Raw genomic sequence first — 26,859 nt, 5'->3', positions numbered from 1 at the left:
CTATAGAAGCTTTTATGATGTACCATTTTAAATCAATAGGCATTAATATGAAGTTAATCCCCACTTTGCAGCTCTAACAGCAGGTTTGGAACGCTGCAGTTTATGCACTTTGGGAACTCTGCAGTTATTGAGTCAGCAGAGAGCGTTGGCAACTTTTATGTACTGTGCTCCTCAGCACTCGACGACCCCTATCTTTAACTTTATGTGGTCTGCCAGTTCGTGGCTGAGTTGCTGTGGCTCCTAAACGCTTCCACTTTTCAATAATAGCACTCAGAGTTGATGGTGGAGTATCTAGGAGGGAAGACATTTCACCAGCTGACTTGTTGCAGCGGTGGCTCCTATTACCTACAGAACCATGCTGGAATTCAGTGAGCTCAACCACCCAGTCTTTCACTAATGTGAGTAAAGGCAGACTGCATGGCTATGTACTTGATTTTATATGCCTGCAGCAATGGGGCTGAATGAATTCAGTGATAAAGAGATGTGTCCCAGTACTTTTGTAGTGTATCTATTAGTGTATCTATCAATAGTGACTCGCTTTATCCTGGATATTTATTCCTATATTTATATTTACAGCATATTTTGGCCTTGTACTCTGTTCTGTTGTTTTTTGTTTTGTTTTTTTGCACAGTGCTGCTATTTGCACTTCTGGTAGATGCTAATTGCATTCTGTTGCCTTGTATTTGAACTGAGAAATGACAATGACGTTGATCTGTCTCTCAATCTCCGTATCGATTTGTATGTTTGCTGTATTCATCCAAAAAAACAAACAAACAAACAACAAAACACAGTCAACTGATCATGTCTTCTTATCATGTAAGTAGTAAATTTGTAGGACAGCAGCAGTTTAAGGTCAAATATTCCATTTTGTTCCCTTCACAACAGCAATCCTTGTAATCATCAGTTTGATTAAACCTCCTCCTTTGAACTACATATTATAAGCAGCTTAATTACAGAATAGGAATGGAAGTCACTGGAGAATGTGCTTTTTTTAAACACCAATTAATTAGCCTCTATCTAACTCCCTTTATCCCTTTCTGAAGATGCATTGGGATTATGAACGCTCTGACAGCACAAATCCTTCACTGTGCACTACCTGAGCGAGGAATGAACTCAAATTATACGGAATAGCCATAGCTAGGTACAGGCTAAGAGCTAGGCTAACCCTCGTCCCATCTACCCGCTGTGATTAATAACCAAACACACACACGTCTCTGTGTGTGAGACACAGAGGTGTAACCACTGCTCTGCGTCAAAGTAGATTTATGATATGATTCGTCAACAGCGATCTATCGGGAGCTGTATAATCTGACTATGAAGGCAATGGTGCCTCAGCGTTTTCTTAATGTTGTTGACAATTTGGCTGATGGAGAAGATTATTTCCACACCCACAAGGCATAATAAGATGACGTTCCCATGAAGAAAGTGCAATGAAAAGGCACTCAGGGCATCACAGGCTGAAAAAAAGAGCCTTCGTACCACCTATCGATTTCATATACTTCATCAAAGGACTGGAAATATTAACATGCATTACATTAAAGCTTATCAAATATATTATAGTGCCTCAATGGTTCATGAGATCTTCACTGATTTAGTGGGGGCAGTAGGATTATGTCTTCTCCAGTGTGTAGAGAGGAGTGAATTGCCCTCTTCAATAATTCCTGCTCAACACATCCTTGTGATTTAGCCTTGTAAGAGCGCTTTTTGATTGTTTAAATTTAGCTAAACAGGCTCCCGAATGGTCAAGCTATCTAGGCTCTGGCCCTTCAGATCTTTAGTATGATCCCACAGCCATCCATGATGTCCAAGATACCATAATTGCTCACCTTCATGCAATGCCCAGTACAACATGAATGCCCAGGCAACACGAGTATCTTGTCTGTTAACGGATTTGTTCACTTATTGTTCTAAATTCCTATTCTGCGCCTTTTATTCTCCACATGGTCCACAGGACTAGTTTCCAAAATGCGTCCTTTGACAAATTCTGACACTGAATATCCTGGTGAGAATGCAGGAAAAGGTTTTCTTCTGAGGATACTTCCACGAAAGGTCATATTTGTGCAGGTGATGCTGCAAAGTGGAAAAGTGTACCACCAATCCAGAAACTTCTCCAGGAGGTCTTCTGCAGCCAAACGAGGGTTCTGATTCATGTCCAGACCTCAACTTCACCTTGACCATTTCTGTTAACCTGTTAAGCCATTTTTTAAACTGCATTATGAATTGAGGTCTTCTTATGACCTTCTCCTGTCTTCTGGGCATCAGTTATTAAAAGTTTCAAACTCTTATGCAGGAGTCTGGGCACTCCTGGTCAAATTTCATTTTTTGTGTGTTTGTGAATTCTTTTGTGAAAATAGGTTCACATCAACTACGGATTAAACACTTTTGCACATTCTGTCATGATTATTGATTATTTGCTTAAGCTAATATGTTTAAAACAACAACAATTGTGTTTTTTTTTTAAGTTAAATAAAAAAAAAGAATTAATTTAATTTCTTAGTTTCATTTGACCAACATTTCCAAAGCTGAATTTATATTAAAAATGATATCGTTTTAAAGTGCTGTGGTTTAAGTCCACAGATCATTTTTTTCATCAGTTCTTTATATCCTTGCGGACCAAAAATGCACACAAATGTTATCAGTACAGTTAATCATGTCTTTCATGTGCTTTTACTGTAGCAGAATGAGTCAGCTCCACTTATGTGCTCCACCACTAATGCGCAAGAATGACAAGGACATTTAAAAGCGAGGTAAACTGAGCAGCTGTCTGTGATACTGTAAGTCACTGCCAGCTTCAGCTTTAGCCTTCCCTTTAAAAAGTCTAATCCTGGAATGCAGAATGTAGGACATTCTGAGACCTAATAAGGAAGTGAAATATTACACAAAAGGAATCCTAATTCTACTCAATATGCTAATCTGAATATTAAAAACAACAAAATTTGAAATGGTTAACAGCTGAAAGGTGTCCCATCGGTTTTCAATGAGCTGCAAGTCTTTATTGCTCGGAATCAACGCATAATTAAGAAGAGTCTTACTGAAGATCAAATACAATTAAATTAGAGGCTGGCTGCAAAGCAAGAGGCAAAAAAAGAATAATCAATCTACACAATTGATAAGAGCCGCAAATCCCTAAAGCACAATGGTTTGGGTAGATTTCTAGGCACAGTTAAAGCTAATCCTGGTTTGAAAAATTGTTTTTAGAACACAGTTAATTTCAGTCATCTTGGGTAACATTCAGACACATTTGCATTTGTGTCACATGGCCCACTTCTCCAAAAATGGCAAGGCTGATTCAATTTCAGTGCTGGCCTGGTCATACCATCTCCTTGAAATCAAAGCTAATGGCAAGGCTTCATTTGTGCTCTGAAAAGCAGCGCAATTTATCCATGTGAAGGCAGTGGAAACAGTGAAACAGTGCATGAATTGTCCCTGGTTGTGCATGTGTAGAAGCCTGTCTCTCTCTCTCTCTCTGAGGATGGGCACATATGGACGTGTCTGTCTGACATGCCTGGCCATCCCAGCAGGCTTTCCTTGGAACAGCCTCGACCACAGAAGCAACATGGGGCCGCATTAACTCCACTAGCCTAGCACAGTCAGGCTCCAATGCTCTCTCTCTCTCTCTCTCTCTCTCTCTCAGACACACTCTTTTTCTCCATCCATCCTTGGGGTTGCGATCCAGACACATCTAAAACCACTCCAGAGAAAACGGCTCAATTTGCCTTAGGATTTTCCCTTTTCTGGTTCAAGCATATGAACAAGACCAATTGCACAGACCTCGACCTCGATACAGGACAAAAACAACAACAAAAGGACAAGTGCCCTGCTCAAGAGGAAAGGCTTAACCCACTGGACCCTGCATCATGTATTACTCAGTTATTAATCCCTATGCAGTAACTATTGAGAATTATTTGGTGAGCGTTGTGGAGTACCACAGGATTCTATTTTAGGGCCAGTGAAAGTAATGCAGTCATGAGAGCGAAGAACTGAAGCATGGGCTTACACACGGACTCTAACAGGCTAATTTAGCCTTGTTGCTTTTTACATACAACAACACTAAAGGGAACTACTCCAAGTTGGTCAGAAATAGAGTAATCTATCTCCGTCTGTCGTTCCTCCAAGCAGGGCCTATTTACTGTGCTAAAACTCCCTTAGGCCCTGAGGCATATGTGAAGCTGCTCCAGTGAGGCTTGATATCATTACAGTGACCAGATTACCCCTATCCCTGTCTTTACGCGTGCTTTACAGCAGTTCAGCCGAAAGCACTGCAAAGCACGTTTGCAGCATGTAATCTCTCACTAGCAGAGTCACCATCTTCTGCTGAATGACTCTTAAGCTAAATCTATCCCGCAGCTTAGCTGACACCCAAAGAACACATCTCAACTTGCTCCTGGCTATGAGATGGTTTCCACAGAAGTGTGTATATGAGTATATAGACAGTACTGTGCAAAAGTTCTGGAGATCTGTGAAAATTAGTTCGAAAAAGCTCCTTATCTGGACAGTAAGTTTAATAACTCTGTAAAACATTAATATTAGAATTAAAGAAATAACATTCATACATAAAGTCCAAAGCTCTCCTCATGAGAGTCTAGTTTTATTTATAGTGATCATCCAACACCTGGTTTGGTGAATCAGTGTTTAATGATGGTAAATCAGGTGAGCTGCTGATGGAATTGAATGCATCCTGGCTGGGGACGTTAAGGAGAAACCTGAAACCAAGCTTTGTTCTGCAAAATATCTCACAAGATCTCAACTACTTTCTTCCAAATGAGAAATTCTTATGTTTACTTGTGCTTAGGAGTCTAAACATTACAGTAAACAGTATATTATTCTGTATGAACAGTCAGTCCTCTGTCTCCTACAACTTACCGTCATAAGTTCCACTCTCTAGAAGCAGCCCACTCTCCTCCAGGATCCTGAAATCGTTCACACTGATGAAGTTATAGTCCACTCCTGGAACTTCCCCATCTCTGGGCAGCCGGGTAGTACCTGCAAATACAGCATGCACAGTTAGTTTGTGGCAATATTTAGGATATATTAAGTCCAGCAACCACACTGTTCTTCAGGCCATTAAGAAAATATCTAGTGAAGACAGTTTCCTCATAATTTCGCTGAATTGAGAAAGCCTACTGGAAACTGAATGAACATTCTCGGTCACTTTAGGTCAAATTAAAAAGATACACACTGTTATAAAGATATACACTATTTGTCCAAATGTTTGTGGACACCCCTTCTAATGAATGCATTCAGTCACACACAGTCTGTCTAGTCCTTGAGGAGAAGTACTGCTAACATAATAGGACTCTCAGGAGCAGATAAACATGAACCTACTGGGCACATGCCTGATGCAAGGTGTAGACTAGAGGGGTATAAAGCCCACCAGCATTGAGCTGTAGAGCAGTTCTCTAGAATGATGGTGTTCCTTCCAGTACTTTTTGGATGAGTTGGGGATGAGGTGGGGTGGTGATCATCCAACATCCTGACTTCACTAACACTCTCATCACTTAATGCAATCACATCCTTACAGCAATGCTCTAAAATCTAATAGAAAGCCTTCCCTAATGTTCAGAGGAACCTGGATAAGGAACCGGTGGGGATGAGTTACATCTTTAGATTATAAATATACAGTAGGTTGTTTGGTTCGGCTTTATAAAATAGAACACAAGCAGAGTGTGTCAAGGATCTAAAACAAAACACCTTCTGCTGAAAGGCTTAAAAAGGCATTCTTATCAACACGTAATTGTTCTGAAGTTTCCATGGAAAGCTGAGAGACAGAGACAAAGAGGGAGAGAGAATGAATGTGGCATGAAGAAGCCTCTGAAATGTGCTTAATTAGCTAAACTCAGAAGAACAAGAACGTATTACACCACTGTCAGGAAACATCTTGTGTGGCTGAAGTGCTAGTCATGCATAGTCCCGTCTCCCAGCACTCTGGAGGGGGGCTATGATGCATATAAATGAGGTACACACAGGAAATGCCTTTTCAGCTTTTCGAAAAGTGCTTCTAAACACCAGTTATAATTGAATGCTAGATGGGTAATAGTTATTCTGGTGGTGTCAAGGTTAACACATTAGTAACACACACAAGGTCAAGGTTAATGCATTAGTAATGCTGCTCAACTGACACTGCTCAACACTGTTAACCCATTTTCCCAGTTTGATCCTTCTAACCATCTGTAGTTCCTGACTGAAACTGCTGCTTATATGCTCGTATGTTGTTGTTGCAATCAGTGAGCGTGTTTTGATTGAAAATCCACTCTTGAAGGGGAACCCATGACCATAGCCCTGTGGTTCAAATACAGCTTTTAAATTGCCATTGAAGCTCTCTTGATAAAACAAAGCTCATTTTCAGCCAGGAGAGTCCTGCTGTGCTCGTGGGAGACCTTTGGATAAATGTATGAGCAGACTAATAAAAGCAACAGTAAAGTTCCCCCCGAGAGCCTCCACTGTAACAAGAATCCATGAGCTGTGTGAACGAGAGCCCTCGGACCCCATAGTGAGAGGCTACAATCGGGCAGGACTGGAACATTAACTGTATATATGATATTTATGATATTTACAGGCACTGGTTGGAGCATGCAGCCACTCTGCTACACAGCGTTGATGAAAACTGTAAACTATTGTATGTTCACCCTTGAGAAATAATTCCTTCGCTCAGATTTTTGTGAACCCTAAACTCACACAATCCAAAAAAAAGGTGTGCAAGTTATATAGTGTGTAATACTGCATTACTGAGAATAATACGTTATTTCTGAACAATATGTTTCCTCGTAATTAACTAAGTGCACTGCTTTTTTGTCTTTCTTTAGGTTACATTTTTGCTTGTGGTTCAAGTTAACACAATTAGCCATGAACAAATGTGAATAAATATATACGATCAGTTGATAGGCCTAATACATTACAATTCCAAGTCAAACAACATACAGTTAATGTCTAAAAATATCCTGTCAGCCCTTTTAATAAATTCTACTTCAAGGAAATGTTACCTTAAAACACACCCATTGGTCACACAGCTGTTCAATCGCACTTGTCGAATCTCCACAGAAAGATTTTGACCGGACTGACCTTGATTCAAGTGTGGCTGCTCCATAGCATCCAAAAACATGGGACGCACATGACCCTAAACTCACCACGCCCAATGCCAAGCGTCAGCTAAAAGGGGTACAAAGCTTTCCAGCATCTTCTGGAGCTAATAGCGTTGTGAACCACAACTAATCATATCCTCACAGAAACAATGCAAAACCTAGTGAAAGTCTTCTCCTAAGAGTAGAGGCAGCTACTGCAATAGAGAGGTCAAAGTCATTTTAATACTCTTGATTTTGGAAGAAGAATTGCATAAGCAGGAGTCTTGAGCAGGGTACTTGCCATATAGCGCTATTACTATTGGGCTCCATTGGACTGTGGAGCAGGGTAACTACTTTCACCTGGAGTGATAAAGCCCTATCCAATACCTTTGGGATGAGCTGGACTGGTCATTTTGATCCAGACCTAATCAGCCAATATCCACACTTGACCTCCTTGATTTATTATTTGTTTTTACCTAAAGCAATAAAATCCTCACAGCAATGTTGCAAAATCTAGTGGAAAGACTTTCCTCTTGGGCTCTGTTGATTGTGGTGGAAGAAAACAGCTTTTCTCTGGTGTGATGGAGCTCAATCCAGTACCTTTGGGATGAGGTGAAGTGGTGTTTGTAACCCAGAACTAATCATCCAACATCTTAACTTGACCTCACTGATGCTCTTGTGGCTTAAAGCAATTAAATTCTCACAGCAATTTTGCTAAATCTTGTGGAAAGTCATTATTTTTGGACTCCACTGTGCTGGGGAGCACATAAACTACTATTCTCATGAGTAATGGAGCTCTATTCAATATCTCTGGGATGAGGTGAAGTGGCATTTGTAACCCAGAACTAATCATCCAACATCTTAACTTGACCTCACTGATGCTCTTGTGGCTTAAAGCGATCAAATCCTCACAGCAATGTTGCAAAGTCTAATGGAGAGCCATTTGTGGGCTCTATTGGTCCATGGAGAAAGGAAACAGCTATTCTCTGCAGTGATGGAGCTCTATTCAATACCTGTGAGATGGGTCTGAGTGGCTTTGTGATCCAGAACTAATCCCCCAACATCAGCAACTGACCACACTAATGCTTTTGTGGCTGGAAGCAATCAACATCCTCACAGCAGTGTTGCAAAATCTAGCAGAAAGCCATTTGTGGGCTCTATTGGGCAGTGGAGCAAGGAAACAGCTATTTTCTGGAGTGATGGAGCTCTGACCAATACCTTTAGGAGGAGTTGTAATGGTTGTGATCCAGAACAAATCATCCAACATCAGCACTTGATCTCATTAATGTTACTGTGGCTTAAAGCAATCAAATTCTTACAGCAATGCTGCAAAAACTACTGGAAAGACATTGTTTTGGGGCTCCATTGGGCTGTGGAGCAAGGGCAATACTATTATCTGGACTGATGGACCTTTGGGATAAGGTAGAGTGGCGTTTGTGAGAACGAGAACTAATAAGCCAACATCAGCACCTTATGGCTTAAAGCAATCAAATCCTATATATCATCCTATACCTTTCCCAAAAGAGGAGAGGCTGTTACTGCGTAATAACAACACACTGGCTTGACAATTGGGGGGTCAAAGTAACTTGAGTAAAGTGAGAGTAGGTGTGCACATACTGTATCTGCCTTGTACTCCAGAACCCACTTCAGAGCGGAGTTGGTTGTTTAGCTGCATCGGAGGGTGGCATTTCTTTCGGATAAAAGGCCAAAAATAAGAGCTGACATTTCTCAGCTCTGCTCGTGTGGGTGCTAGAAAATGCCACCAGGCTTCGCTGTCATTTGAGGTACATTTATATTAGATTCTCAATATTGAAATGCCAGAGTCAAGAGCATGAAGAAATTAAGACTTCAACTTAAGAGTAAATTATATTAAAAGCATGGCACAGCCGTGAATCGCACCATCCCTGAAGCGGCACTGTGGTACAGCTGAGTACAGTACGTTTACAACCAGATCAAAAGGTTAAACTGCTGGTGTTTGTTATTGCTGCTGTGGGATAATCATGCTGCCTCGTTACTGCCCCCTACTTCTAATTGCGCTTACCACAGCCAGGAGGAATGAGGAGGAGGTGGAGGAAGAGGAGGGGTAAGAAAAAAGAAGAGGAGGAGTGAAGTAGGTGGGGGTGGGGTGGGTGCGTTCTGAGTACCTCCCCAGGCTGTTCTTTCTCTCTCTCCATCAGAGAAGCTTTTAAGAGCTTTTATCAAGTGCTCCACCGGAGGCGCTGTCTTCATTCCCTCTAAGACTTTCCTTATTCTACTTTTCAGGTGATTGTCCTACACCACACATTTCCGCCTGTTACTCTCTCTCTCTCTTGCTCTTTGTCTTACTCTCTCTCTCTTTCTTTCATGGTGCCCCTGTTCTTCAAAACTGGACTGGGGCCACAAGGCTGGCTAAGGAAACAGACACATAAGACAACAACAAAGGAGGAGAGAACGGAAGAGGGGGAGGGAAAACGACAGAAAGAGAGAGATAGTGAGTGTGGGAGTGAGTGTGAGAGAGAGAGAGAGAGAGAGCGCGAGAGAGTTAGAAAGATGTTAAGCTGTAACTAGGCCATGTACGGAGTGACCTAAGGACAGCACTAGCGCACGCTATGCTTAAATTGCTGGCATGAACTGAAGTTTTATTTGATTTGATTTGGGTTGCCTCAGCGCGGCTCATTTTGCGCACAGATCAAAGAGTAACACTGTGCTTTATCCTCGTCGGGCAAGCAGTCATTAATTCACTCCTCAGTCTCATAGTCGCACCACGCCGTTCAGAAATAACACTGCCGCAATCAGGAATTCTGCTCCCAGAATACTTAATATATGGGATGCTTCAAATTTGATGTCTTTGGACAAGCCTTTATCATCTTCTTGATGATAAAAGACACAGATAATCTGGAAGTTGAGACGGGAAGCGTCAGTGGGATTATGCACCGGCTGTAACACTGGGCTGGTGAGATATGCAATGGTTGATGAACTTTGGAAACTGTGGAAAAAGAATGACATCAAACACATTGCATGTATGTTGCATCATTGTTTTTTGGGGGGGCGTGTGCAGGTGTTCAGGACATGGCCCTTGCCTTTACCTCGCTCTGAGATATACACTATATGGACAAAAAGTTCAAACTGCATCCATATTTGCTGTGTGAGGTGTAAACGTGAGTCTGGTGTAGCAGCATCACTGTCCTGTATGGGCATCTAGAGAAACATGCAGAAACAAGAGAAACTGCTAAAACCACTGTTACACTTCAGTAAAGAGTAAAAAATGTCCTGGACATGGCCCTTGCTTTGGGATACATGCACACTACATGGACAAAAGTATTGGGACACATACACATGGCACCTACAGGGGGTTTTCTATTCTATTCAAAATCCATAGGCATTAGTATTGAGCTGGACCCCCTTTACAGCTCTAACAGCAGATTTGAAGCTCTGCAGTTATTGAGTCTTGGTGCAGAGTCACCAGCAGAGTGCTGGTGTTTTTTAATGCACTAGGCTCCGCAGCATTAGGCTACTCCGTTCCATAACTGTACGTGGTCTGCTGCTTCGTGGCCGAGTTGCTGTGGTTCCTAAAGGCTTCCACTTTCCAATAATAGCATTCACAGCTGATGGTAGAATATCTAGGGTGGAAGACATTTCACCAACTGGCTTGTGATAATGATTTGGCAGCACAAAGAGGCCAAACATCCAGTGATGTTAGTTGATATTTTTGATTCATTTATTTTATTGTATAGTTTTAGATAAGAGGTACTTTATTGGCTGTTATTATTGTCACATTCAGTCTTAATAATAAAAAGTGTTCAAACTTCTTGAAGATATGTTTACTGTTTGATGTGTGTACAAGTGAGTGTGGGGCAGCATTACATTATATTTACAGCATTATGCAGACGCTCTTATCCAGAGCGACTTACAAGGTTACTCGTATTACAGAGGTGGGCCAATGTAGTGTTAGGAGTCTTGCCCAAGGACTCTTATTGGTGTAGCGCAGCATAGTCACCCAGACCGGGAATCAAACCCCAGTCTCTCACGTTGTGTGGTAGCTCACTTGCAGGTAGTGGTGTTATCTGTTGCGCCACACCAACCATGGCAGCATCGCTCTCCTGCATGAGCATCTGGAGACACATGCAGATACATGAGGGACCCCCCAAGATGGTGAGGAACTGCTAAATCCTGCAGTTTTAGCAGTTAAGCTGCAGTAAAGAGTTAAAAATGGTGTGTCGTTCTTGGATTTCAGCTCCTTCTTAGCTTAGCAAATACCGTAAACAGCATTGACTGAAGGGATGAGATGCATTTTCATCTAATTAACAGCTATATTTTGCTTATCGCTTCTTAGGGCTGCTTATGCCGCTAGTCCACATGGACATGTATTGAACTGTATTACTGTCCATGAAAAAGCTGCTCTGTTCAGCCTTAAAGAAACAGAATGAACAAAAGCAAACCACGCTACACTCCACTAATGCTACTAGAACTTTTTGTTGAGCATTTCAGTTTGAGCTGTATTACCTCTAATGATAAAACAAAGACATATTCAATAGTTTGTGTGGTGCTGTGATCAAATTCGACATCACTGAGCACAGAAATGAGCAGCTTCTCACATGAGAAACAATCACAGCTTTTTCAGAAACCTCCCCCCTGGAGAGCAAAAGCCCACTTAAAACATAGATCTGTTACTATACCCTAGAATATGTATGTGGCACATATTATTTAGAAGATGGGGTGCTATGTTTAAAAGATCGCTATGCAAAAGAACAATCTTCTATTTTGAATTTGACGGATTTAGCTTTTGCTAAATCAAAGAACCACCTGTTGCATTAGGAGTGTAAAAACAAGTCCGATTTTTTAAGGCTGTTCACATCTTTTTAACATGACCAATATCTGGCAATTGTCAAAACAGTTCAGACTTCTAAACTAATGTGCATGTGCAAAAGAGCAATGCTTGACATGACCTGCTTTCATGTCCCCTCAGCGTGCAGTTACAGCAAATGTCGAGCTGGACTGACAGTCGCATGAGAGTCGCATGAATTCCGACTTAGGGGTTCAGAGTGAGTCGCATTGGTGTGTATTAAATAATTGTCCAATTTGGGCAACTTTCATCTGCTGTGTGAACACAGCCTAATAGTCCTGTCTACAAACTGGATATGAGGTGTATTTATGAACAAATGGAATATTTGGAACACTGGATTCTGGGAAGCATGATTTGTTTAAATTCAGAAATACTGCTCTGTATTTCAGTGGTAGAAGACTGCCTTCACATTAGTGGTCTCTTTGAAGACTGGTATCTGAGGAAGAAACCCCTAAAACCTCAAAAGTTCCTTCTCATCATAGGTTCATTGTGATAAAAGAAAAGACTCTAATTATCTGTGTTTTGTTGGCAGGAATTCTGGCAATACCCATAAATCTGTGGGACTTCATAAGCGGCCCATATTCTCTGCCAACCATTACATCAGTCTGGCTACGATGCAAAAAGACAAGAGGAATGACAAATATTCGAATTCTCAACCACATTCATCCCAGGATAACATCTCAACATGCTTCAACGCTTCACTTTAAAACCACTCTTCTCAGAATCCCTCTTCCTAGCCATCCTAAGCCTGGACAGACAGCAGCCTTCTTCTTCAGCTATTCATAGTGGAAGGAAGAGCTAGCTGAATAATACAGCAGGTCTGCAGAGCGCCAGTATTTTAGCCCAAGGAGACGTGCTAGCACTCTCTCCACTGCCAGACACCCAGAGAGGCCAGACTCAGCCGTGGCAGCCGCTTCCACTTTGACAGCCAAATGAGAGAAGACTTTGGAGATAAAGAACAGGCTGGCAGATAGACAAGGAAGATAAGTGTGTGAAAGGCTGTGTATGTGTATGTGTGTGTGTCACTTTTACATGGTATAGTGCGCAGGTACAGGTTGTCTCGGATGACTTGCTGCAGTTTGTGGTCCAGTGATCCTTTCTGGAACTGCAGGCTGAGGTAATGCCTCAAATCCGTGTTCAGCACTTTGCCTGCAGAGAGAGAGAAAGAGAGAGAGAGATAGTAAGAAGAATGGATTAGCCTGAGAGTTCGTTCCTCAGTATCCAGCAGACATCTATACAACTCAGAAGATCCACATAAATCTGCAGTGAAACGCCTGTGTTTGCTCAGAAAAGGGCACTGAATTCAGTGTTGCATGATGTACTGAATGGTTTTCAATTGCATCCTCTAATTACTGTTGTACTGTGCAAACAGCTTGCACGACATATTGTGTGTGCTAATTATGACTTGGCTTTGCAGGAATGCGACTATTAGCATAAAACACAAAGGTAAAGTGTTTTATTCAGTATATCATATGTGATCCTCTGCTCACAAACTGGAACTGCTTCCCACGCATTCCACTCCGCTGTCCACACGTCTCCTGTAGTAGTCACAGTTCTCTTCTCCACACACTTCCCTACACAGGCCCACAACCTCTCAAATCCAGCGACTGGGTTGAACATGACAACACCTACAGTGGGTTCTGGAGTGACCTTAACTCACACTCTCAAAAATAAAGGTGCTTTAAATGGGGTTCTTGGAGGGATGCCATAGAGGAGACACGTTTAGTCTCATAAAGATGTGAGTGTGAGTGTGTGTGGACATGGATCACGGACTGTGAATACATACATACATACTGATGTGAGATAAACGATTGCACATGACGAAGCAAATCATTAAATCTACCTGCAGTTTCAGTTGCTGACGTTTGTTAAAGGCCAAAAAAGTACACACAGTGGCATTAACCAAAGTAGTGTTTGGATGCATGGTTACACATTAAACGCTCACACCAGCGTAGTCCCCCGTCGACTCTGTTTTGACTCTGTGGAGAAGCATAAATCGGCCTGTAGTCTGCCGTGCACCTCTCCAGAAATGTGACTATGTGACTACGCCAAGTCTTGCGGTTAGCCCCTTCAAACACATCCACAGCAGCTGTTAAACATGAGAGTATGACGTGTAGATCGGAGCCATTCTTTTTTAAGCTCTGCCAGTGTATAAACCTCCCCCCCCAGAGATGTGTGGGGGTGGTGGTGGGGGGGGGGGGGTAGATGCTTAGATGCCTCTTGATGCAGATGTGGATGATTCGGAATCAATTCACAAATGTCATCAATTCACAAAGCGCCTCATGTGCTCCAAACAAGAGCAGTGAATGCGAGTCACATGGGTGCAGATCTGACTGAGCTGTTATAGACTGTAGCAGAGGAACAGCAGATCACTAAGAAAGAATTAGCTGCAGTTATTGCTGACGCTTCAACATGGTTGTTGTTGTTGCTGAACTGAGTAAATTCACTCAAGTATTACTAGGTTTTTCCACTGCAGCCCCACTGCAGAACCTTCCTGTTCACCTACCACATTGTTTCCATTTGTTTTAGTAATGAAAGATATTGGAAGTAAACTCATTATGAATCCTTACAAATACTTTGCTTTACAAGTGCCAAGCCGAGTGACACAGTGAGAATAAGCACTATAAAAAAAATTGTCCTCTGAATTCTAAATGAATCGAATCGTGAAGTGCCTAGAGACTCCCACCCCTAGTATAAATAGTGATGGCTGTAAATGGGGGTTTGGGGATATTATACATTCTGATATCACTGTTAATCTGCAACTCTGCAACTAGAGCCCTTCGAGCTTCAAGTACGGCTCGGCTCGACCCGCCATCCCTCAAAATCCGCGGAAGACAAGCGTCCAGGCTGTTTTCTGTCCTGGCACCAAAGTGGTGGAATGAGCTTCCACTGGGTGTCCGAACGGCCGAGTCGCTCGCTGTCTTCAAACCCAGACTGAAGACTCACCTCTTCAGAGAGTACTTGGACGAATAGCAGAGTACTATGGTCACCTTATTGACTTGTGCTTAGTAGTGTCTAAAGCTGAAAGGTATCTTTAAACTATTAGTCTATTCTAACTAGCTGAGGTTTTTCTTAGGTAAATAGCAAAGCACTTTTGTAAGTCGCTCTGGATAAGAGCAGATGCTAAATGCCTTAAATGTAAATGTATTGGTTAAGTAAGACAGACTGAATTCAAGAATTAGAGGTAGTCAAGTGGGAATTCCACTTTTTATTATTATTATTATTTATTTATTTTATTTATTTATTTATTTATTTTTACAAATCTCTGCATAATTAAATGCTTCTGATTTGAACAAAGTCATTCACAGGAGTCTGACATAAAAACGTGCTAAAGGTACATAGGGAGTGATCACAGTTGTGGTCACAGTGGAGGTGACAGGACAGGAACCAGATGTCTGAAGTGTTTAATGCCTCTAAAAGTGAGTGTGTGCCGATTCCGGCTAGATTTGTTACAGGACTGGATCGGATTCAGACCTATTTTACCCTCAGATCCTACTAACAATCCAACATTTGCTAATCGTTTCAGCCTGATACCAATACCTGGAGATGCAGCAAATCGTTGCTGTCAGACAAAAACCTTGTACCTCAAAAATGGCAACTTTACAGCAGAAGGAAACCTCCCCTGGCTTTAAATGGAAGATGTCAATGTAAAAAGATTTTATCCCAAGTCAATTTAGAGCATTTCTATTGGTTCAGTCATCCAGAACTTTGGGCTCGATGTATAGAACAACACCCAGCTTTACATCAAAAAGTGCAAAATGGCAAAACTGGAGATACAAGGCATTTGGCATGACAGCGACGATATGTGGCACAGTCAGTCCTATACACCGGCGGTAGCAGTAAACATTCTCTCTCTCAGATTGAGACCTGTGAAAAAGTTCAGCTGTCTGTTGACGCTAAGACTGAGAAGACTGCTTCGAGCGACGTTTTCCACACAAACATAACGCGGCGTGCAAGTTCCCATCCACAAAAAGACGCCGCGCATGTCCCATTTAGCACCACTTGTTCAATTCAGCGTGCAAAGCCTTCTGAAACAGTGTAACAACGCTGACAAAAAGCACCTGTGAAGTCTCAAGAGTAAAAACTGATGTTTCAAGCGACGCTTTCACACACACACACACACACGCGTGCAAAGACGTTTGAAAAGCCCAGAGTCTCCAGTGTGTTCTCCCTCTGCCAAACTCTAAAGTGACAACTCTGCCGGAGTTCACAAAGAGTTGTAAGTGGGAGAAAGTGGGAGAAGTTCGTGGCTTCGGCAGACAAGGAGGAGGAGGAGAAGGAGGAGGACGTGGAGGAGGGAGGCCGCTTACTAATGTGAACGAGAGAGGCAGACGAGTGCGAGAGGCTGAGTGCGAGAGGAAACTAAAGAGGCCCGTAAAAAAGAATGAAGCGAGGTGAGGGAGCGGGCGAGGGAGCAGTAGCCAACAATGATGTAGAAGAGATAAAAAGAGGGGGTAAAAATAAAGGAGCGCGGGAACACGGAGAGAATGGAAAGCAGACGGCACAGAGAGGGGGAAAGAGAGCGAGAGCAAGAGCCTGGGTCTCTCATCCTCTTTCTCTCTCTCTCTCTCTCTTTCTCTCCTAATCTGCAGCCCTGTCCTCACGCACAATATAATCCTGTAATAAATATGGCATGGCATGCCAAAAGACAGGTGTCAGAGCAGAATTAGTGGTGAATTATGCAGGATTTGGCGACCTGGATAACATTAAGTGTGATTCTCTTCAGCTCTGACAAGCATGAGACACAAATTGTGAAGTAGTGTCAGAATAAGGTGCACTATTGTCACTTGTTTAATGTGACTCACAGTCTTTTGGATGAATGTATCATAGTGCAGGAGGACTGTCAAAAGGTGCTTCCCCTCAATCCAATCCAGTCCTCCGGGACAGAATTAAAGCATACTAAGCTAATTGCAAGATGTCAGGAGAAACATCGGCACGGCTTTGAGGTGAGGAATTGGATTTGCTCGTGTTTAAACTGGAAGTAAACACTGCAGTCAGACAGGAAAGGAGTGGAAATGGCGACTGTTCCCGCTGTTTGCTTCTTTTCTTTCTTTTTTTAACATGCCCAAACGTCCACCCACAAACACCCATACACACACTGACAGAAGGTCTTCACTCCCCCGGGTTTGTGAAAGCTCAGGGACCAGCTGTGAACTGACCCTTTTAGACCAGGGCAACAGTAGAGAGAGAGAGAGAGAGAGGGAGAGGGAGAGGGCAGAACAAGGGAAAGGAGGAGGGAAGGTGAGAGGTTTGCACTGGATCAAGCTGGTTGCAGTGGGAGCACTGGACCTAAATTCAATTGAACACAGAAACATGGCAGGCTGGGAAGCAACCATTTAAAACATACAGGAAGTATGAACGTCACCTCTCACTCATTCATTTCTACATTTAACACTGGCGTTATCCTTTATCATCATTAGACATACAATAATATACACAGTCATAGCAGAGTATTACAAACACTGCTGCTTTGGAATGATACACTGCTCCTCATATCAGCTCCATTTACCGTACAGGAGCACTGTGTAGTTCTATAATCACAGACTGTCGTCCATCTGTTCCTCTGCATACTCTGTTAGCCTACTGGCACCCTGTTCTTCAATGTTCAGGACCCCACAGAGCAGGTAGTGTGTGGGTAGTGGGTCATTCTTAGCACTGCAGTGATAGAGACATGTTGGTGGTGTGTGTGTAATGGAGTGGACAGTGAGTGGACCCAGTGTTTAAAAACTCCAGCAGCACTGCTGAGTCTGATCCACTCTAACCAGCGCAACACACACTACTAACACACACCACCACCATGTCAGTCAGTGTCACTGCAGTGCTGAGAGTGACCCACCACCCGAATACTACTTGCTCTGTAGTGGTCCTGTGGGGTCCTGGCCATTGAAGAACACGGTAAAGGGAGCTAACAATGTATGCAGAAACACAGATGGATACAGTTTGGAATTACAGAACTACAAAGCGATCATATATATGGTATCTTAGGAAATGTAACATCCTTGTGCATGAAAAGATAATAAAAGAAGTATTTATTATATATATTCGGTTATTTACAAATAATTAATTATTTCTTTAGCTAGATTTTCTTTTATCTATCTATTTATTTATTTATTTAAATATTTGTAGGCCACTCTCATGATCACAGCAGTGATTCTCATGGGGTTAACAACTGGGGAATTTGCAGACAGTTAAAAAAAAAGCTAATTTGATGTTTTTGAGAAGAACTTTTTTTATTGAGTTTCTCTGAAACAGTGAGAGTTCCTGAGTGACAGCACACGCTGTGGCGAGCACTGTGTAGCTCCGCAGCAAGCCACTAACATTATGCGTATCAGTTTATGCTAACTAAGCCAAAAATGCATTTTAATTGGTATTTTTAAAACGTCAACTGGCCCATTATATACTGAGATGGGCTGTAACACAACCCTACACAAACTCTACTGTATTTTACTACATGCTGTGTGAACATGCAACCACTGTAACTCCTCTGACAGCTGCCTGAAAACCTTCAACCAGCTGATTGTCCTTGTGGGCAGAAGCTAAACATTAATGATACACAATGATATCATATTTATATTGGTATCTGCTATGGGTAAGAATATATGGTGGAACAGAGCTGAAATGCTGAGGAATGACAGTGCCAACTTTACAGAGACTTTCTGTAGCAGTTTTTCGAAGTTTCTTTAGGTGCCTCCTAATCTGGTTATGTCCACAAAGAACTGCAAGCTATAGCTTCTCTCACTAATGAGCAGATAGTGAGCAGAGAAAAAGAAAGGAAATGGAGATTTATGAAAGATGTGCAGTTTCTAGCCTGTCTTCAGAGCTTAAAGGCAAAATGCATCAGGCTTAGTGTGGCAATTCTACTACATAAGAAATCCGTACCTGTATCAGTTTTTTAGTCTGAATAGGTGTGAATGGGCCCTTAAACAAAGGGAATCAACTAGCACTATATCAACTAAACATCGCTCCAAAACACAAGCCTGTGATTGGCCACTTAGAATGTCAGCCAAATTGCATCTTCTGCATCTTCTTGCATCACTGCCATGACTGTATTAGGTTCTACTACACCATGATTATTATATTATGATTATGAATATGTTGCACACCTGAGCAGTACAACAGTTTAGGTGGTTTGGTGACTTTGTCAATAATTTATAAATAGTTCAGACCAAAGGAGGATGGGTTGGGTCCCCCTTATGAGTCTTGGTTCCTCCCAAGGTTTCTTCAGCCAGCTCTGAGGGAGATTTTCATGTCTTTTTATGTTGTTGATTTCTTGCCTTTTACTAATTACTGATTGTGTAAAGCTGCTTTGTGATGACAACAGTTGTAAAAAGCTATACAAATACATTTGATTGATTTGATTTGATCGTCCTATCAGAGCATGCACTTCTTCACTAGCTGAGTGAGCCTGTCAGCACTGCATGTCACCAATTCAGCTCCAACTCTGAGACCCAGGTAAGTTAGTTACTGGGATATTTTTTCTGTTTGGTGCAATGCAACAGAAAAGGTAGGCACTTACATAGCAAGAGTTCACGTAGTCGATTACTAGTGGCTGTCCCGATATATAAAATATGCATTAGTGCAACGCGAGCTGCCAACTAATCTCCACCTCTCACCGTCAACGTACAAACTCAGCTGACTTGTTTAAAATGGAGTAATCAGGTTTAACCGAGTAATCATGACAGACTGATACTGAACAGAACGGCTGTTTTCCAGTCTCTCAGTCACACACTCATTCACGCAAACACAAGCTGTTAGGTAACATCCATGAGACAGTTGCATCACATCTCTCTCTCTTTCTCTCTCTCTCTCTCTCTCTCTCTCTCTCTCTTTGTGCACTGTGCTACTTCTCTCCGACAAGAGATGCACCCTGCGGTCAAAGTGAGAGAGCTCTGCTGAACACATCAACCCTCAACAAACCCCGCCGCCCCTTTGTAGTCTCTTTTCCTACGGTGAGGACCCCCATGCTTTTTTTTACCTGCTGCTCCTGCGCCGAGCTCCTCTCTCTCTGTAATCTCTCTGACTCATCCCACTCTTCTGATAAGGTGGGCCAGGTGACAGACACTGAATCATCTCCTACGCTCCTAAGCGGAGCTTCATCTCGGACCCGCCCCGCTACCCTTCGCCAGCCTTTTAACAGAATCTGTGGGTTGATGACTGTCAAAAGAGCGAGCCAGGGGTTCGGCTCGGTAAAGCTTTTAACCCTTAGAAGTCTTGGTTTTCGTGACAGAACAGTCAGAAATGACAAACCTTTGATCGGTACTACAGTTGAGTATGTGTGTAGTAAGTAAAAGAGGATATTGTCTCTGTCCAGTGAAAAATGCCTCTCCAAAATAGTCACTTTACATGAGAGTACTTAATTTTAAATGGAGGTTCATGTAAAATAAGAGTTTATTCCAAGTAATTTAGAGAATTTCTATTGGTCTATTCATCCAGAATTATTTACACAGCGTACAGAGCAGCTACAAGGTCCAAACGATGGAGAAATCAAAATGGATAAAAATGGAGATACATGTTTTTCATTGGACAGCAGTGATATGTGGACATCTTTCCCATTTGTCCATGTTTTTGTCATTGCTTGACAAGAAATGGAAGAGGTCACATGTTCAAAGACAGAAAAGTGCAGATACAGAATGTACGCCATGGGCCAATGCTTGTATTCTATAATAACTTATACAATGAATGTGTGTATATATATATATACACACACACACACACACACACACACACACATCAGTCATAACATTAACACCACCTTAATATTAACGTTAACACCTGCTTAATAATAAGTAGGTCCTCCTTTGTGCCAGCACAACAGATCTGATCAGACTTGGGGCCCCATGAAATGATATTACCAAACACTGCCAAAATACTAAATTTTAGGGCCCCTGTCAGCCACAGGCACTTAGGATCATCCTAACTTCTCCTCTCCATACATCGTCCCTGGACCATTTGAAGCATGGCCTCCACAAGACACCTTCAGAGTTTCTGGCAGCAATATGTCAGCAGCAGATGCTTTAAGATCCATTACGTTGTGAGGTGGGGGGCCTCCAGGGATTTCATTAATGAGCCTCAGTTGCCCATGCCTGTCACCGGTTCACCGGTTGTCCTTCCATTGACCACTTTTGGTAGGTACCAACCACTGCATACTGGAAACACCCCACAAGACCCGCCTGATGTTTTGTAGATGCTCAGACACAGTCATCTAACCATCCTGATTTCACCCTCATCAAAATGGCTCAGATTCTCATGCTTGCCCATTTTCCCTGCGTTTAACACATCCCCTTCACGAACGGACTGTTTACTTGCTGCCTTCACCCCTCGACAGATGCAACTTACATCTGAGTATAATAATGAGGGAGGTAGAGAAAGAGAGAGAGAGCACATGAGAGATTTATGGTTATGGTTGATATAAGTTATAGCAAATTAATTATTGATGTTTTTTTAAGCAACAGTTGATCATGTTTCTGCTCAGAAACTTGCTGACTTCTAATATATAGTTTTTATAGTTACAGTGTTAGCCCACCAGCTACTGTAATGTGCCTGAAATTGTTGTTATGATCAGCTATATGACATTTTCATTTAGATTTGACCAGCTCTGATGGTCAGTGATCAGTTAATTAAGCCCTTGGGTTCACAGGGGAAGTGAGGAAGGCTTATTCGTTTAGCACGGCCATGTGCTGCTTTAGACTGTTGTGAAGCCAGACAGCTTATCGGCACTGATAATAAATGAAAAGTCAGCAGAGATGATGAGACAAGTGCTTTCCTTTTTGTTCATCTCAAAGCTGTGAGCGGAGCATTTCATTTACATTTAAAACGTCCAACTCTTCTGATACTAACGTCAATCGTCTCAAGCCTACTTGATGTTCTACAGCTTTGTCGGCTATTAGAATCAGTTTCCTACAAATGATTTCATACCAAAAATATTCATAATAATAGTATTCTTACCATACTTAGACCTCTACGGTTTAAAAAGAAGCATCCTGAGAAAAGGTGTATTATGTTTGTAGAAGGTTTCCCATGGATAAATCTCAACCTTTTATTAAATAGCAGAATGTCTCAATTTTTCCTTCAGTAATTGCCATCAGAAGGAGGAGCATACGACTGAATAAAAGAGCTAGATGTCATTTAAATACTAGATATAACAAGTCAGAACCATGTGATAATGTTAACTGTATAAAGTGATTTGTATGAGCAATGGTAGTTCAGCTCAAATCACTAGTAAGATCACATCTGACAGGCTGACAACAGTTACGTCTGCTAGCAGCCACAGAGGAGGGCAACGCCACTGAAATACTTCTCTGTGAAAAAAAAAAAAGATCAGAGAAGGAGAAAGGGATTCGAGCCGGGCTATTTAGTGAACCTGTACCAAGTGAGAGGTTACTCTGTCTGCCACAGACACACATATTTAGGCAAGGCTTTATTTTCTCACAGCCTCTTTGACAAGCTAATTTTACTAAATATTACAAAGCATTTATCAGACAACACTGAGGCTTTTCCTGTCTTTTAATCTACTCTCATCTATAATAGCACAATTTATTTTTAAAATAAAGATGCTACAAAGGGCTTCTCCAGCAATTCTATATAAGACCAATGCTTGGTTTCACAAAGAACCATATGCGAGTGTGAAGAACCTTTAAACTGGTAAAGAAGTTGGACATCAAGTCAAGGAATGAAAAAATGTTGTGTAAACTCACACATCACATTTAAAAATGGATCATTTGGAAAATCAAAAGAGGTCCTTACATTTATGACATTAAAGCATTTTGTAGCATTATGCAAGAACTGTTCTTTTCTTGCTCCTGGGCTTGCTCAAATACTAGCATAGAGCATCCAACAATAACGACAGCATGGAGCAGCTTCTTTTATATAGAGTGCCTCCCACTTGTGTATGAATAATACTAACCAGTACTATTAACACTAACTAGCTTTAGAGGATATAGTATGTAATATAGATACGTCTACTCAAATATCATTACGTATAATTTCGATGAACACTATTACCCCACAATGCAAAGCGAAATGGAAAGGAAGGAGCAACTGAAGTCTGCAAAAAGAAAAATGGTGGTTAACAATGCAAGTGCAGTGGCAAGGAGAACTTGCAGAGATGTATGTTGACATAGCAACGCTTCTTCACTTCCTGTTAGTAGAAAAGGGGTTAGTACACACACTGTTAAGATTAATATATAATATTTATCTTGTAGCATAGTATACATGTGTAGTACGCAACTGGAATGAGATTTAAAAATGATATATATACTGTATATATATATATATATATATATATATATATATATATATATATAAACACACCATATGCTGCTCAGTGTGGATGTCTGAACTCATGTTGGAGGTAAAGGAGACAAATACAGTGTCTAAATGCCAAGAACACGTTAGACAAGGTGACAGATATCAACTGTATGTGTATGTCAGCCCCCCCCCCCCCTTTAATGTAGCTTAGCAATATGGGACAAAACTGACCAATGGCCACCATTCCCATATCTTTTTCATCCTCACTCTGGGATTTCCAGGGAGTCAGTGATTGACTTTATATCACACTGATAAGAAGTTCTGATTGACTCTAAATCTCATAGGGGCAGAGGGCTATAATAATAATGGTGGTGGAGGTGGAGAGAGAGAGAGAGAGAGATAGGGTGAGAGAGAGAGGGAGTGTCAGAAGAATGGATTAAAAAGGAGAAGCAATGAAATGTGTCATTCAATATTCCCTCCACGCAGGCGCTCCCTCTTTATATCATTCCGTGGCTTTGTGCCTCCTGTGTTTCAGTATTCCTAGAGGCTCTTTCTAAACAGAGGCAAAAGGACTTATTCATCTCCTGCATGAATGCACCGCAGTTGTGTTTGACAAAACATTGTCGCGACACAAGTGAATCACAATCGTATGTGTACACAGTGTGACACAATAACATCATTACTGCCGCTGCTTTGTCCTGAGGACAGGCACAATAAAGCTTTAGTCACTTCAAACATGGGACGCCTACGGAGAGGGGAAAAGTGGGGAACTAAGGTAGAGGAGGTGGAGGAGGGCGATATGACCTCAAATTTAGATCACATTATATCACATCAGTCCCTCTTAGTCTTCACTCCACACTGCTTCTTCCTTTGCTGTGGCAACCAAGGGGAGCACCAACATTCAGGAGGTCACCGCCCACCGCTACATACAAATTTCAGGATTTCAATAGTCAGGTTCAGAACAGTAAAAGTGTTATTTATCAGCATACAGTAACTTTAATTGGACAAATCGCTAGAAATGCACTAAACTTGTTGGCCTTGATTGTTTCTCCCCAATTTGCATCACCAATTACCCAACCCACACATATTCTTTCCCTACCATATGCAATGCTTCCGACATTGGGAGGGTGAAGGCTGACACACGCCCCCTCTGAAGTGTGCACAGAACAGCCATCGCCTCTTTTTCCAAACTGCCGCTGATGCAACATCACCAGGCAACCAGCACGCTCAGAGGAAAGCGCAGTGTACCCAGCTCTGACGCGTCGACCAGCACTGCACTGTAGGGATGTGGGGGTAGAAGCACCATCTACTCACCCTGGAGAGAACAAGGTCAATTGTGCTCTCTAAGGGCCCTGGGATTTGAACTAGTGATCCTCTGGTCATTATTTCTCTGGACCACTCAGGACCTCCTACCAGTCCATTTTTTCCCATTGCATAAATTAAATGTCTGCAAACGACCATTATCGGGTAACAGTGGACATGATTGCTACATACACAAAAAGCGTCTCACTCTTTAATGGTTGTGATCTGATCGAGTCATGTCACTGATCGGATACATTTTATTCACTCAGTAGGGCTTTTTGTTGGTATTTTTGGCCAAAATATTTCCGGTGCATCCCTACAAATCACTTGTTTTAAATAACGTGTACAAGGAGTGTGTGTGTTGAAATGTTGTTGTTGTTGAATGTAATTCATTGTTAATCCACTGCCATAAAGACAAGTGCTTTGTGCTCCCTCTCATGGTACGCATGCTTTTGTTGACAAGCTGAGAGATACAGAACCGTCAACATCGATCTCACAGGAAGTTTCCTGCAGCTCCACCAGAGTTACATAGTAGCAGCATTCCAGGCCAGAGGGGCAATCACAGAGACGCTTTTCTCCTTATTACAGTCAGTGTACCATCAAACTGATTCTGAAGCTGTTATTTTCAGTTAAAACTGCTATACTATATGTCCAAATGTATATGGACACCCCTTCTAATGAATGGATTGAACTACTTTAAGTTGCACCCATTGCTTACACAGATGTGCAAATGCACGCACAGGTACGCCGTTTGTCTACTCCCTGTAGAGAAGCCAACAGAATAGGAATCTCTGGAGCAGATAGCTGGAGGGGTATAAAGCCCCCCAGCATTGAGCTGTGGAGCTGTGGAACTGTGTTCTCTGGAATGATGGATGTTGCTCCATCCAGTACTTTTGGGATGAGTTGGGGAGTTGGGGATAAGGTGGGGTGGTAATCATCCAACATCCTGACCTCACTAATGCTCTTGCAAAAAGTAGTTCCTGGACAGATAACACTGTCCCAACAAAAGAAAGATGAACTGAATGAGCAGGTGTCCCAATACCTTTGCCCACATTGTGTTCATAATGTTGCTATAAGGAAATAATGATAAGATACCACTGAAAACAAAAACGATGTGAGAATGGGTTTTGTACTGTTCTTTGTTCTTCCGTTTTGAGCTTGTATTTGAATCCCAGCTCTGTTCTCAGTTCTGTCCCTGTAAAAGTGAAGTTGTGTACCTCAGCGCGAGCAGGCTCATGATTTCTGAATTATGGAGGAGGGAAGGGATGAAAATGAGAAAGCAATCAGGAATAAATTGAAACCAAGGTGTAGAAAAGTCATCATCAGGTATGATGCAATCATTTCAAACCACGCTGCCAAATGTGTGATCACAAGTGCACATGCATACACACAAATGCTGCCCCCCTCATCCCCACACTATGCTAGCAATATGTGGCGTGGGAGAGAGATGAGGGATAGCTAACACAGGATAGCTTTCATTGGCAGAATTCAAAACAGAAGAAGAACAAGGAAGAGAATAACAAAGAAGAGGAGTGACAAGCGTTTGATCCATATGCTGAACCTACATGGGCAGTAATGAGCTGAGCCAAGCCTGAGAGAGGCAGAGAGACAGGGAGAGTGATAGAGAGATGTTATCTACTGCAGTCTCTTTAAGCAAAGGAAGTGTCTGCACTTGGTATAATTGAATGTTTTATATGAAAAATAAACAAACAAACAAACAAGGGTTTTCCATTTAGTGAAGCCTAAGTAAATGAAGTAAGCGTGCATTCTAACACATAAACAATACAGGGGTTACGATTCAATATACTGCGATACTGTGAGCGATATTTTGCAATTTTTTAAATGAAACTTTAGGAAAACTGTCATAGTATGACATAGGGCTGCACGATATTAGGAAAACCTGACACTGCAATGTTTAAATCATTAAACAATATTTTTTTGTCTTTTTTTATAGATATGAATTTTAACCTAATTTTAACAGACGTCAGTGCTCCAACATTTGTATTAACAATGCCTCTGATAAATACGTAATGGGAAATGAGAATATTGTGCATTTCCCCATGTTCCAATCTCTTACAGTATACTTAATAACTTAATTCATCTATAATAACTTGCACAATTGCGCTGACAATGCTGACAATATATTATGCATACATAAATATACATAAACACACCATTATATTACATAAAATCTCAGCAAAAGAAAACATGACGTTTTATGCAGTTGGAACAGTGAGGTGTGAGGACTGAAGAGTACGGTTTCTACCCATTAAGAGAGTTAGTGAATGAGCTCCAAGCCAGGTTCACAAGGTGCTTCACATCTAAAACATTACATCGTTATACAGTTTTCTGTTATTGTACCAGAGCTGCTCAGTAATGCAACTTCAGGAGCTGTGGGGAAACTGTGAGGAACTCATCAGTGCATTTATT

General features: G+C 41.8%; 1 protein-coding gene across 3 annotated transcripts in view; it reads right to left on the bottom strand.

The window, feature by feature from the left end:
* The window catches only part of magi3b (membrane associated guanylate kinase, WW and PDZ domain containing 3b), a 148,951-nt gene that overhangs the window by 37,686 nt on the left and 84,406 nt on the right, over positions 1–26,859 (bottom strand). For all 3 annotated transcript variants that reach the window (XM_072684700.1, XM_072684699.1, XM_072684698.1), the window contains 2 exons: positions 12,913–13,029; positions 4,864–4,983 (listed from right to left, as the gene is read on the bottom strand). In XM_072684700.1, the coding sequence (XP_072540801.1) occupies positions 4,864–4,983; positions 12,913–13,029 (237 nt within the window). The remainder of the gene's footprint in view (positions 1–4,863; positions 4,984–12,912; positions 13,030–26,859) is intronic.

This window comes from Salminus brasiliensis, chromosome 7, assembly GCF_030463535.1.
Source record: "Salminus brasiliensis chromosome 7, fSalBra1.hap2, whole genome shotgun sequence".
NCBI classification, from domain to species: Eukaryota; Metazoa; Chordata; class Actinopteri; order Characiformes; family Bryconidae; genus Salminus; species Salminus brasiliensis.
This window is presented reverse-complemented; position numbering and strand designations above follow the sequence as displayed.